General features: G+C 37.4%; 2 protein-coding genes across 2 annotated transcripts; one reads left to right on the top strand and one right to left on the bottom strand.

The window, feature by feature from the left end:
• The first annotated feature begins 326 nt into the window (after window positions 1-326).
• On the top strand, window positions 327-4842 carry LOC306856393 (uncharacterized protein). Its single transcript, XM_079395664.1, has 7 exons — window positions 327-1192; window positions 2505-2772; window positions 2880-2972; window positions 3480-3604; window positions 3752-3922; window positions 4024-4233; window positions 4319-4842. Exons 1-7 carry the CDS (start codon window positions 662-664, stop codon window positions 4382-4384), a joined length of 1464 nt encoding a protein of 487 aa, XP_079251790.1. The 5' UTR covers window positions 327-661; the 3' UTR covers window positions 4385-4842.
• Window positions 4392-6924, bottom strand: LOC306856394 (proteasome maturation protein-like). Its single transcript, XM_079395665.1, has 6 exons — window positions 6874-6924; window positions 6289-6389; window positions 6147-6207; window positions 5326-5427; window positions 5136-5229; window positions 4392-5027 (listed from the first exon to the last, which is right to left on the bottom strand). The coding sequence occupies exons 1-6, from the start codon at window positions 6874-6876 to the stop codon at window positions 4960-4962; spliced, it is 429 nt and encodes a 142-aa protein (XP_079251791.1). The 5' UTR covers window positions 6877-6924; the 3' UTR covers window positions 4392-4959.
• Between the last annotated feature and the right edge of the window lie 6119 nt (window positions 6925-13043).

The raw sequence follows: 13043 nt of genomic DNA, 5'->3' as shown, positions 1-13043 counted from the left end.
GCTAATATTTTAATTAATATTATATAAACAGTTTGACTGAAATATTAAAGTCCCTTTAAAGTATTTAGAAATATTCTGTCCCTGTGCTTGGCAGTGTATTTCAGACGTAGCCTAGCCCACTAACATGTAATCACAGACACACACATTTACACAATAAAAAAAGAAAAAGTTTGATAAAATAAGAAGGAAAAGGCAAAAACAGTACACAATGATAAAACCCTTAATGCAAATAAAAATCTGATAAAACTATTCTCCTTGCCTTTGGGTGGCGCGTTTGTGCCAGCTGAAGTGAAGCTAACGACGGAAGTGCGTTTCTACAAAAACACAGACACGCCCCCTCATGTTATGGCGGACTGGAGCAGAATGATACATGGTGATAAGCATATTTATTCAAATCACTCGTTAAATATTGATTGCAGCAATAGATTGAGATTTACGTACATCTGCATGCTCGAATCAATGATTTAGTATGATAAAAAATAGCTAAATAATCATTCAAGAGACGGGAATGTAATTTCCCAGCACGCGCACGGAAGCATCCTGTTGCTGATTATGTGTCTGTAGATATAACGTTATAACAACTGGCTATAATATATTAAGTTTAAAAAAATAATATTTCTCGGTGTAGTTAAGTCAAGGGTCACTTCCTTTCTCCGTAAAGATGATGAAAAGCGTAGGAAAGCTTTTTGGGTTAAGGCGAAAATGCCCGCCCCCCAAGTCTCGCATTGACAAAAAAAAGCCTCGCGTGAATCCCATTGATCGTATGCTGGATGACAGCGACGAGGGCTCGTACGCCAGCACCACGAGCATCAGTTCAGAAAGTGAGGATGGGTCCGGTACCTCCGACAGCTCTTACCGAGCACGTGAGAGCGACGGGGATGACAGCAGCGAGACGGACGAGAAATGCGCCGTGCCTCGACGACAGAGGAAAAGATCCGCCAGCGCGCCTCCGCGCGACGACAGCGATTCCAGCGATTCTTCCAGCGACGTCGGCGGAGAGCCGCTCAGGAGAGTGTTGCAGAGAAAACGACTCAGGCTGCCGGAGGACTCCGAGGACGAGGCTTTGCGGGACAAGAAGAGAGAGGCAGAACTGAAAGAAGCTGCTGCCAAGAGAAGAGAGAGAAAGAATAAACTCGTGGAGCTGTCAAAGAGAAGAAAGTCAGGCACCCCGCGGCGCAGGCGCAGGACGTTGGTAAGCTGACAAGGACAGAACAAGAAAAAGTACAGAGCAGCAAGCAAACAGCACTTTTCTGGGTCAAGCACCATAACCTCTTTAGTCCTTAGTAAAACATGTTTGTTTGCATATATTTTAATTAAGTACTTACATTTGCCGTGCAGATACTGCTATTTCCATGTTTCCATCTTACAGTGCAACCATTTGACCAAACAGCATCAAACTTAACATGTTACTTCAGGTGCATGATTTACAAATGTATGCCAAGTTTTGGGAAAATTGGTCATCTGTCTATCCATCCATTTTCCATGCCACCTATACCTCTTCAGGGGCTTGGAGACTATTCCAGCATCTGAACCACGGGCGGGGGACACCCTGAAGTGATGGCCAGTCCATCTCAGGGCTAAAGTCTAGTCATTTTGTGCATAATATATTTCATTGAAAATAAATTAGTAATAATCCATTTTCATGAGGTTTCCATGTTGATCAAAGGTTTTTGAAATTTATTGACAGTAATGTATTTGATTTATTTGTCTTCAGTGTCTGAGTGAAAAACATGTTCAGGTTTTCTGTCAGTCAGCCATTGTTAACTTTATATTTTTGCCACTAAAATCTGATTGGCTGATGGTGACCATTGTTTTAAAAAAGGGGTCTCCAAACTTGGTCCTGGGGGGCAGGTGTTGTGCAGAGTTTAGCTCCAACCCTAATTAAACACACCTGAATTAGCTAATCAATGTCTTATTAGGCATACTAGAAACTTCCAAGCAGGTGTGTTGAGGCAAGCTGGAGATAAATTCTGTAGGACACCGGCCCTCCAGGACCGAGTTTGGAGACCCTTGTTTTAAAAGATGCAGTTGTCCTCATAAACCCAGTTATGACATCAAAGAGATTGCATACACAATTTAAATTTCAGTAATCATTAACTCATGAATTCCGCTTGACAAGGCAGACTACGTCCATGTCCAATTTGATAAGGATTTGGGAAACCCTAGGAGTAGTTTACAATATCCAGTACCTAAAATGTAGAAATGAATAGGACATTTCTCAGGCTGAGGAACTGATGAATATGAAACACTTCTTTCTGTGACTCGTTGTTCAGGAAAATCTCAAATGAATTTTTTATTCTATACAACCGCCATAATGTGACTTTTTCATTCAATGAGTATCTTTTAATACAAACAAAGAAGTTTAAACCATTTACAATTTCCACTGTTGAGCAGTTTGAGTTTTAAGGTGAAACAAAATCATGTTACAATAAATAATGGTAATGGTGACCGAGAAAAATAGTGGTAATTAACTGGAGACGTTGTCTGTTTGTTGTTTTCTACAGGGTTCAGAAGACGAGGAAGAAGAGGAGAGAGAGGAGATCAAGGAGGACAAAGTTGAAGAGCAAAGTAAAGCAGATGATTCTGATAATGAATCTAGTGTGGAAGAGAAGGGAAGTCCTCTAAACAGCAGCGAGGAGGAAAAACTTGCTGATAGTAGTGACAGTCTGAAGGATTTTATTGTGGACGAAGAGGGACAGAAAAAGGACGAAGATCAGGAGAAAGAGGGGGAGGCCAAAGACAAGGCCTTTCTCTCTCACCTTCCACGCCAGTGTAAGACCACATGATTCTGGCTTTTGTTTTGCTTACAATTTGGTATCCCAATATGTGTATAGGGTTGGTCATTTAAAAACAATCTTCTGTTTCCCTTCACATTACAGTTATCACAGGATCTCAGCTCACCCACTTTCAGGTGGTGGTCAAGGCCTTGCTGATCAATGTACTGGACTCAAGCTTCCTCAAGTCACTTTACAGTATGTTCTTCAAGTTTTTCCTTATCTTCTTTGCACTGGAGCTCGCTCTCTCGCTATAACATACAGAAATACATTTAGAATGTTATAAAAGACTTCTACTTCAGATAAAAGCCATACTTTTAAAACGTCCATTCTTTAAAGATTTCTGAAAAAATGAAGCAGCACATCTGTGCGATATATGAATATTCAGCATCGATAATTGATGAGAAATGTTTCTTGAGCACCAAATCAACATATTAGAATGTGACACTGAAGACTGAGTAATGGCTGCTGAAAATTCAACTTTGCCATCACTGGAATAAATTAGGTTACAATAAAACAGTCCTATAATTGTAATAATATTTCACAGCGTTAGTACAATTTTATAGAATTATTTATATTCACTGTATATTTGGTCAAATAAATGCAGCCTTCCGAAACGTAAAAAAGTCTTACAGACCCCATATTTTGAATGGTAGTGTATTTTTAGTGTATTACAAAGATCTGACTTTGTGTTAATGACTATAGATGGCGAACGAACAAAACGATACGCCCAGGAGATTAAAACATCATTGCTTCATTTTGACGAGCGACTGGTCCTTCCACGTCTGGAGAACCTAAAGCAGAGGAGCCGCTGGAAAGACCGTTACAAAGTAAGCCTTTTGTGGTTTTCATGAAAAGATGGCTCAGTTTTGAGTACAATTGATTGCTTTACTATTAGTCACTTGTATGTGAAGTTTAAAAAAATGGTGTGGTGTAGATTGCTTTCATGTCTATTTATCATTTTTGTTTATTAAAAGGAAAGGGTAGAATGTTATCCCAAATTGCGGATTATGATGACAAGGGTCCAGACGAAGGGATGTGAAGCCTGTGAGCTTCACAGAATGGGCCGCTTCACCGTGCGGCTCTCTGGCCAGTTGTACCACCACAACACCCTGCAGGAGGACCAGTTCATGCCTGATGATTCCCAGGTTGTTTTCCATGCAAGTCACATATACAGTTTAACCATTACTTGTTTGAGGAATAATTTTGAGCACCACTTGATGGAATGTTTATTCGTTAACAATTGCAGAGTTTCTTTGTTGGCTCTGTCTGTGCCAGTCGTACCGAAGTCTACCATGCCCTGAAGCACTTCAAACACCATCTGTTTGAGAGGTGTCGTACAGCTTTAGAAGCTCAGAAGGAAGTACAGGAAGAAGATACAGTAGAGGATGATGAACCAGTTAAGGACACAGTCAACAAAGTGTTTACTAAACTGCAGGATGGAGGATGGATCAGCGAGGTGTGAATATGTAACCTTCTTTTATGTGTCTTTAAAAGCTATTTAAATATGAGCAAACTGATTTGTTTTCTTTCTATCCATTTAGCAATACGAGAAGTTTCAGGAACATCTCAATTCTGCTGATTTCTTCCAGGAAGAAAAGCTGGACTGAATGTGTTGAACTTTCCCTAATGGCATCCAATCTGCAGTTTTATTTCTGTAAATATTTTTATGTCGTCATATAAAGCATGGCTAACTTTTGAGTTGTTAAAGTGCGTGCCCTGAAGAGCTAGCATTTTAATTTTGCAATTATACTACTGTGTAAATTGCTTCTGCATGATAGATATAAATTCAATACTGAGAAAATATACAAACAATACAGCCCAAAATGTAACACATTTGTCCAAATCGTGAGGTTTAAAAAAGACAGTGTATTTTATCCTGAACATTGTGCTTTCAAACATCTGTATGCTGGTTTTATGCTTTCATTTATAAATAATCTCATTCTAACGCTTCTGTGTAAATGCATCCGAGTCACTTTACAGTGTTTCAGTGTTCTTGTAATAAACAAGATTAAATCAAAAAGACACCATATAAATCGCAACATTAAACAGGTTCTGTTAAATGTTCATGTTTTGCAACACAATTTCTGAATTCAAATTTTACATTTTATTAGAAACGCGGGTCAAACAATGCATATAACACAATCTATGGGCTTGAGGTGTAAATAGTGCATAAACGCCATCCTCACAGGATACCAAGCTTGTATTCAGTCATGATGTGAGGATCGCCCATCATCTCACTCTGGACAGGATCTGGGAGAAAAGAGAAACATGAGATCTAGTATACTGCACAAAATAATCTAATTAAATAGGTCATAACTTGGAGGACTTGAAAGCTAACGCGTGACGAATGTTATATACCATTGAGGATGTCCTCAAAGCCAATGGCGTCATCAGAACCTCTGAGGGTATCCAGGGCCAGATTTGAGCTTGGCAGGAAGGGCAAACGCTGAATCTGCAAGCAAGTGAAAAGTTTAAAGGCAATAGTCCTCCATAATGAGTATAGGGTGTTTACAGTATAATTTACAGGTGTTTATGCCACCAATAATACCTGTCTAGTCGCTCTGTACTCCATCTGTAGTTTGAGGGGTGCATGGAGACCCTGAATGTTCCTTAGTGTGTTGAAATTCATCTTGTCCTGGTTGAGCTGAAACTGATTTCACATAATACAAGCTGCTGTTACACTTTATTTTAAGGTGCCCTTGTTACATTGTAATTACACAAGTACGGAGCAAAGTGAAATAACAGGGTTATCTGATTGTAACGATGCATAATTTAGTGTTATTAATATAGTAAATACATGTAACAAAAACCGTAAATAAAAAAAAAGTTACCCAAAACCTTCACAGCATGATACACTGTGTTCTACTTAATAATAAGCATTGTTGGTTTCAATACACACCATTCAGCTAATGGCATAAATAATGTGAATTTTTCATGTTTACATATTTTAAATGTAAGAGCTTTTGTATGGAATTAAAACATTATGCAATATAATTGTGTACTTTACTACCACTACCAGTAATGTTCTGTATATCATGTATTTATACATTTAAATATTTTTTGTAGGATCAGGTACATCGGCGATAGACTGAAGAAGCCAAATCTCATCGCCATTTTCAAACTGTATGGCAGCCCTTTGTGGATTTCCTCAAAAGTATATTACTACTGTTCTCACTTTAACAACTGAACTTACTCCAATAACTGAATTGAAATCTACGATTATGCTTTGCTTATGTTAGATGTCCCCCCACTTGTTTTGTTGGGGTTGTTATGGTTGTATTGTATCATATTGTTTGGTTTCCTTTGCACTCTTTTAGGTTTGTGTATTATGTAAAAAAAAAAAAAAGCCAAATCTTAGATTCTACTCACATTTTTCTCAGAAAGCTCCAATGGATGACTCGGTAGCAGTTCATTCTTTACACTTGAGAACCTATAAATCGCAGCAAAATTAAGGATTTAGAATACAATAGGCAGAAATGATAATTTACAGGTTTATATGACCAGAACATACCCTCTGCGTAGAGAGTCCTGAACCCCATAAGGACCAGCCTGAGGACACAGACCTGTCACAGGAACACTGTCCTTCAGCTGAGAACGCAGGCCACGAGTATTCTGCAGAAAACACACAGTATTTCAGAAACATGCACAAAAAATGTGCACGCCAGATGGGCCTGAAAGAGTGAATGAGACGGTCACCCCGTTACATTCACGTTTTCAGTCTTTTTAGGTAACTTAACGTTAAGACTACAAACTGAAAGTAAGGCCATGACGCATCACATTTCTTTTAGAATCTAACAACTTATTAACAAAATAAGTTCTGATATTTATACATTCCTGTCGCGGCAAATAATAAAACATGGAGACATCAAAGTGCAAACGGACTAATTATTCTGTCCTGGAATATAAATAAACACGAGCAGTTGTGCTATGCTAAGTTAGCTAGCTAATAACCGGCACAGCAGAAATAAGTACTTTATTAACGCTAAATGCACGTTTCACACTTTATAAAGAGCAGAAAAATAACACACATCACCACCCTATAAATCGCAACAAAAGAAGAGAAAGCACTAGATAATAAACTGGAGCTCTACTCTACCATCTTGGAGCGAGGTTCGTCTTTACGATCAGCATAAATGTACTTCCGGTCAATGCCGGAAATACTGTTATGTGATCACGACGTATGAAATGTTTTTGGTCGCTGTTTTTTTTTTAAGAATACTCTAATGTTATTATTAATGACAACATATACCTCTTACTGGAATGTTTAATTGAAAAATGCAAGCAAATATTACAATTAAAAAATTAATTCCGCTGGTCTTCTGGTAATTTGAATAGGTATCAGCGCGGTGTTGAGCTGATTTGACTGCAGATCAAGGTCAAGGTCAAATCCGGATGCTCCCTCTATAAGCAAAACTTTTTTTTTATTTATATCCTGGCATAATAACCATTGCGTGCATAATACATTTTCTTTTTTTTCTTTTTTTTATTATTAATGCCAAGGCAAAAATAGAAGTACAGAAAATAACAGCATTACATACAAAGAGGTTACATTACATGCAAAGCACCATTTCTAGATGTATGTAACAATTAAATAATCCAAAACCAAGTTTAACAAAATAAATCAAACAAGATTAAATAAATTGAATAAATTAACTGTCTTAAGAGCTTTAAGATTCTTGGAAGCTGAAATAGCTTGGATATACTGTTGAACCTCTTTTTTAAAAACAAGAAATAAAGGATTTTGATGAGTGAACTTACTGCGGTGAATATGAAACTTTGCAAGAAGTAATAATAGGTTAATTATAAAATATTCATTAATTTTATCTTTTTGTATATTAAAGAAGCCAAACAGTACATCCTTGAAAAGCAAAGAGAAACCCTGGAGCACATTGCGATTGATAACATTAGAGAATTCAATCCAAAATAGCTGCGTGTGAGGACAATCCCAAAAGACATGCATATCAGTTTCATTAGGGTCACCACAAAAAGCACAGCTTGTATCTATATCTGATTTGAACCTTTTCAAAAACACTTTAGTTGGGTAAAATCTGTGTAACAATTTGAATGAGATGTCTCTAACCTTGTTAGTTATGATGTATCTTGAAGACAGAGTCCATACTTTTTTCCAGTCAATATGATTAACAACATTCTTCCAGTAAGACATCACATATGGAGTTGTTACAAGCTCCTTTTGAAAAAGGGATCTAATCTTATAGTTACGTGATGAAGGATGTGACAAAAAGCATAGTTTTCCTACTGGGATTTCAAATGGGTCTAAAGAAATAGGTAAAGTACTGGGTGATCTAACAGAGTCCCTTAAAAGCATGACAACTCCTTTAGGAATAGCATCCATGACAATGGAGAATTCTTTGGGAGTTACTGGGAAGTCAAATTTACACAAAAATTCTTCGTAACTTAAAATAAGGCCTTCTGAGTTAAATAACTGAGAAACTATCAAAATGTTTTTCTTAAACCAATTACTGAAAAACAAAGATTTTCTCTTATAAACAATGTCTTGATTGTTCCAAATGAAGTATCGGTGTGGCGAGAAATTGTGCTTAAAGATCAATGACCATGCAAGTAATGACTGTTTATGAAATTTAGATAAATTGTAAGGGATTCTAGCAATATTGTAATTACAGATCAATAAGAAAGGGAGACCACCTAATTTAGAGAAGTAGTAATTGGGGATAAAATTCCAGATTGAATTTGGATTACACAAAAACTGCCTAATCCAATTAATTTTGAAAGTGTTGTTCAAAGAAGAGAAATCAAGGAAATTCAACCCACCATACTCATATGTGTTCATTATTACAGACTTCTTAACATAATGAATTTTGTTTTTCCAAACAAAATTAAACAGGATTTTATCAACTGATTTACAAACTTTGTTGTCCACATATAGAGAGAGTGCAGCATATGTAAGTCTGGAGATGCCCTCCGCCTTAGCCAGTAGTACTCTGCCTCTCAAGGTCAAGTCTCTCTGCAACCATGCGTTAAATCTTCTTTGGGCTTTTATTATAGCCGGGTCAAAGTTCAAGGTACATCTTTTATCTTGATTTTTAGTTATCACAATACCCAAGTATGTAATTTCAGATTTAACAGGGATATTAAAGATGGTAGGTGCTGTACAATCTTTAATAGACATTAATTCACATTTTTCTATGTTTAGATTAAGACCCGAAGCTTTAGAGAAAAGTTTTATATAATTAATTGCTATAGGAATTTGGGAAGCATCTCTTAAAAATAAGGTGGTGTCATCTGCTAATTGACTCATAAATATTTCTCGATCTGCTATATGGATACCCCGAATACCGCTTTCACATACAAATGTTGACAGTAGCTGCACACAAAGAAGAAATAAATAGGGAGAAATGGGACACCCTTGTCTCACTCCTCTGGACAAACTAAACCTAGGTGAAGTGCCATTCTTTAATTTAATCGAAGCACTTCCATTATTGTAAAGGGTTTTAATTACACTGCAGAACATATCCCCAAAACCAAATTTTTCTAATGAATTAATAATAAAATTGTGCTCTAAGGAATCGAAAGCTTTATAGAAATCTAAGAAAAGAATGAAGCTGTCTTCCTGAATCAAATCTGAATAATCTAATAAATCAAGAATCAACCTTATATTGTTAACAATGTGTCTTTTGTTCAAAAAACCAGATTGTGTCTCATCTATTACAGAACCCAGTACGTATTTTAATCTCTTAGCAAATATAATAGCTAAAATTTTATAATCAGAGTTAAGCAAAGAAACAGGACGCCAATTGTCAATTAAAAGTAAATCTTTTTTAGGTTTCGGAATTAAAGTAATTAAACCTTGAGTGAGAGTCGGGGGGAGAGCCTCATTCTGTATGCTTTCTTCAAAAACCTTTAGTAAAAAAGGAGACACTTGTTTAGAGAACTGTTTATAGAACTCTGCGGTAAGCCCATCCGTTCCGGGAGATTTATTGATTTTAAGTTCTAGAATTGAGTTACTAACTTCAGATAAAGTAATTTCACTATCACAAAGAATTCTGTCATCTCTTGAAATAGTCTTACAATTTTTAACAGACTCCAGAAAAGTACGGGCTGCCTCTTCAGAATACTTTTTTTTATACAGTTTACTGTAAAATTTAGAACAGAAATGTGCAATGGATTGAGGATTTTTAGTGACTGTCCCCTCAATATTAAGAGTTTCGATTAGTGAAGTACTTAAGCGACTCTTTTCTAGTCTGAAAAAATAAGCTGTGTTGCATTCTCCCTCCTCCATCCATCTTTGTTTAGATCTAATGTAAGCACCCTGTGCCCTATAAGTGTACATCTCATCTAATTTAGATTGCAAGTCAGCATACTCAAGCTTTTCTGATTCAGAAAACAGCTCTGGGGGTTTAGAAGAAAGTATTGTAATTTTAGACACCACCTTATTTTCCTCTGCTCTCTTAAGTTTAGCTAATTTACTACCGAATTTCCTAAAATATTTACTAATTTCAAACTTTAATAGCTCCCACTGGCAACAATATGAGTCTAACACTAAAGCTCTTCTCCAGTACTGCTCAATCATTAATGTGATATTCCTCTTAACATCTTCAAACTGGAGAAGGGAATTATTCAATTTCCAATAAGAAGGTGATGAGCTGAAGTCAAGGGCTGCAGAAAGACAAATCTTGAGAGAGACAGCACTGTGATCTGTAAGAGGTGTAGCATGAATGCTGACTGATTTACAACTGTTTACTAGGCTTTGGGAAATGAGCCAGTAATCTATTCGGGACTGCTTAGAACGGTCCTTGCTGCTCCATGTATAAAGTCTCTGGTGTGGATATAATTCCCTCCATATATCAACAACACAAAAACGTAACATGAAATTATTCATAATTGAACTTATAGAAGCAGCTCTAGGGGGAAACCTATCTAAATCACTATTTAAAACCATATTGAAATCCCCTCCTGAAATAAGGACAGCATTGGGGTATTTGTTTAACCAGTACTGAATATTTTCACTGATCACATCCATTAAAGTGGCATTTTCTTTAGAAGAATTGTACCCATATACATTTAATAGAACTGAGATGGTCTGACCAAGTGAAACCACTAATAAGAGAAAATGACCTTTGGGATCACTGACAACGTGTAAAATCTCACCAACAAACTTATTTTTTAGAGTGGCGACACCTGCTGATCGTTCTGTGCCATGCGACATCCATACATCATTGCCCCACTGGGACCTCCAAAATTTAACATCGTCTTGTGTGGAGTGGGTTTCTTGAAAAAAGCAAAAGTCTGATCCGTGGTTTTTAACAAACAAAAAGAGGGCTTTGCGCTTTACACTGTTTCTTAAACCCTTGGCATTTAGAGAAATGAACGATATTGACATTGATAAACAAACAGCAATGAACAGCTGTTAACACGAGTCAAAACAAAAGCAAAAAGTAAGAATTCACTGAGATGAGAAGAAAACTGAGATGAACAGAGCTTAACTGACCAATTTAACTGACCAATTTAAATGACCAAATTAAAGGTCCAGCTGTAATACAATGATGGCTCAAATGCCATAGTGACAGGTAAAAGTCACCATCTTAGAAAAGAGTGCACGATCCTTATAATAAAACTCACAAAGTAATCTCCACACCTTCAATGAACGCACGCGCTCCGATGTAATAGGCCGTTTTTCCAGTGGCCCTTGCCTCTCTCACTCTCGGCCACAAGCTTTTCCTTCTCTCCCGGTCCAGCGAAGTCAGGTCCTCTGCAAAGCGCAGGTCGTTGTCTTGGAGAAACTGAGATTTCTTGGCAGCTTTCCATAAGGCATCGCGGATAACTCGTGAGGTAAACTGCATGATAACAGCGCGAGGTTTTGTGTTGTCACCTCTCCTCCCTAGACGATGCACGGTGTCAACGACGTCAGGGAACTTGTTCTTGGCTTCGGGATAAGTCTCACTGCAGATTCGAATGACCTCGGATCTGATATCCTCCTTAAAAGTCTCAGGCACTCCAAACAGCCTCAAATTCCACCTGCGAGAGTATCTCTCCAGGTCAGAAATGCGTGTTACCCAGGTGCCTGTGAGACGTTCTTGATCTTTAAGTCTGGAATCTACATCTTTCACATTCTTCTTTAGATCTTGTACTTCAGCACACACAAAATCTATCGTTTTCTTCAGCCCTTCTATCTTCAGAGCATTGGTGCTAATCATTCCTTCAAGTGCATCAGACCGAGTATTGATCAGCGAGGAGAGTGTGGAAATGACAGCAGAGTCGGCCAGCTCATTTGGACTTGAAGATTTACCTTTTTTATGAGCAGGAGGCTTGCTAGGAGTAACAGGGAGTGAAGTCGTGCAGAGCTCAAACTCGTTTACAGCAGGGGATGCATAATCGTGAACATCCATACTACTAGTGTCGCCAGTGTCTGATCTCTCTTTGCGTTTGTCAAATGGCATGTTGACACTCTTAAATGAATGTACTGATATATAATTAAGCAAATGTAGTGAAATAGTACGTTAATACAGCTAGCCTTTCTAAATCTGTGAAGTTTGGTCAGGAGCTCTGAAAATTTCGTCTTAACAAGGCGCCATCTTGGACCTCCTCACCCATAATACATTTTCGACATCAAAATGGTAAACAGGTGTGACCAGTGGCCAGGGCCGGATTATACGTAGTCGGGATTGGGTGAGTGCCCTGGGCCACCAGCCAATAGGAGGGCACCAAGTGATTAAGACCATTAAAATATTTTTCATGCTTTGTATATAAATATTATTTTGCTGGAAGAGATGCAGATGCATAGAAAATTAACAGTTAATGATACAATGTATACAGAGAGAATATAAAATATATGCACGCATATAAAGATCAGTATGTTATAAGGCAGATTGCAAATGTAATATTAAATTAATACAACAGTTCAATTAACAACAAGTTACTATAAAGTGATGTGCATTGTATGAATTTAACCATATTGCCTGATTTTGCTCTATTTCGTCAAGGAAAATATTTTCAAGCAGTCATAGCTGAGCCACTGCGCATCTCCTTTCAAACACAGCGGTGTTTCGCTTATGCGTTTTTAAATGAATCCTAGTGAGTCAATGATTTCAGTGATTTAATTTCTCATTCATAAAGACAGTCACTTGCTTCTTTCCTGAATGAATCAGCCGTTCAAATGAATCAATTAAATGAATGATTCAGTGATAAAATCAGTGACTTGCTGCCACCTGCTGGCTGTTCTTATTTTGTTTTATTAGAAATTTTGGAAAAGCTTATAAATATAGATTTTTGAATTTGACATAATGACAT

The sequence above is a fragment of the Barbus barbus genome, assembly GCF_936440315.1.
Source record: "Barbus barbus genome assembly, chromosome: 36".
Classification (NCBI taxonomy): domain Eukaryota; kingdom Metazoa; phylum Chordata; class Actinopteri; order Cypriniformes; family Cyprinidae; genus Barbus; species Barbus barbus.
This window is presented reverse-complemented; position numbering and strand designations above follow the sequence as displayed.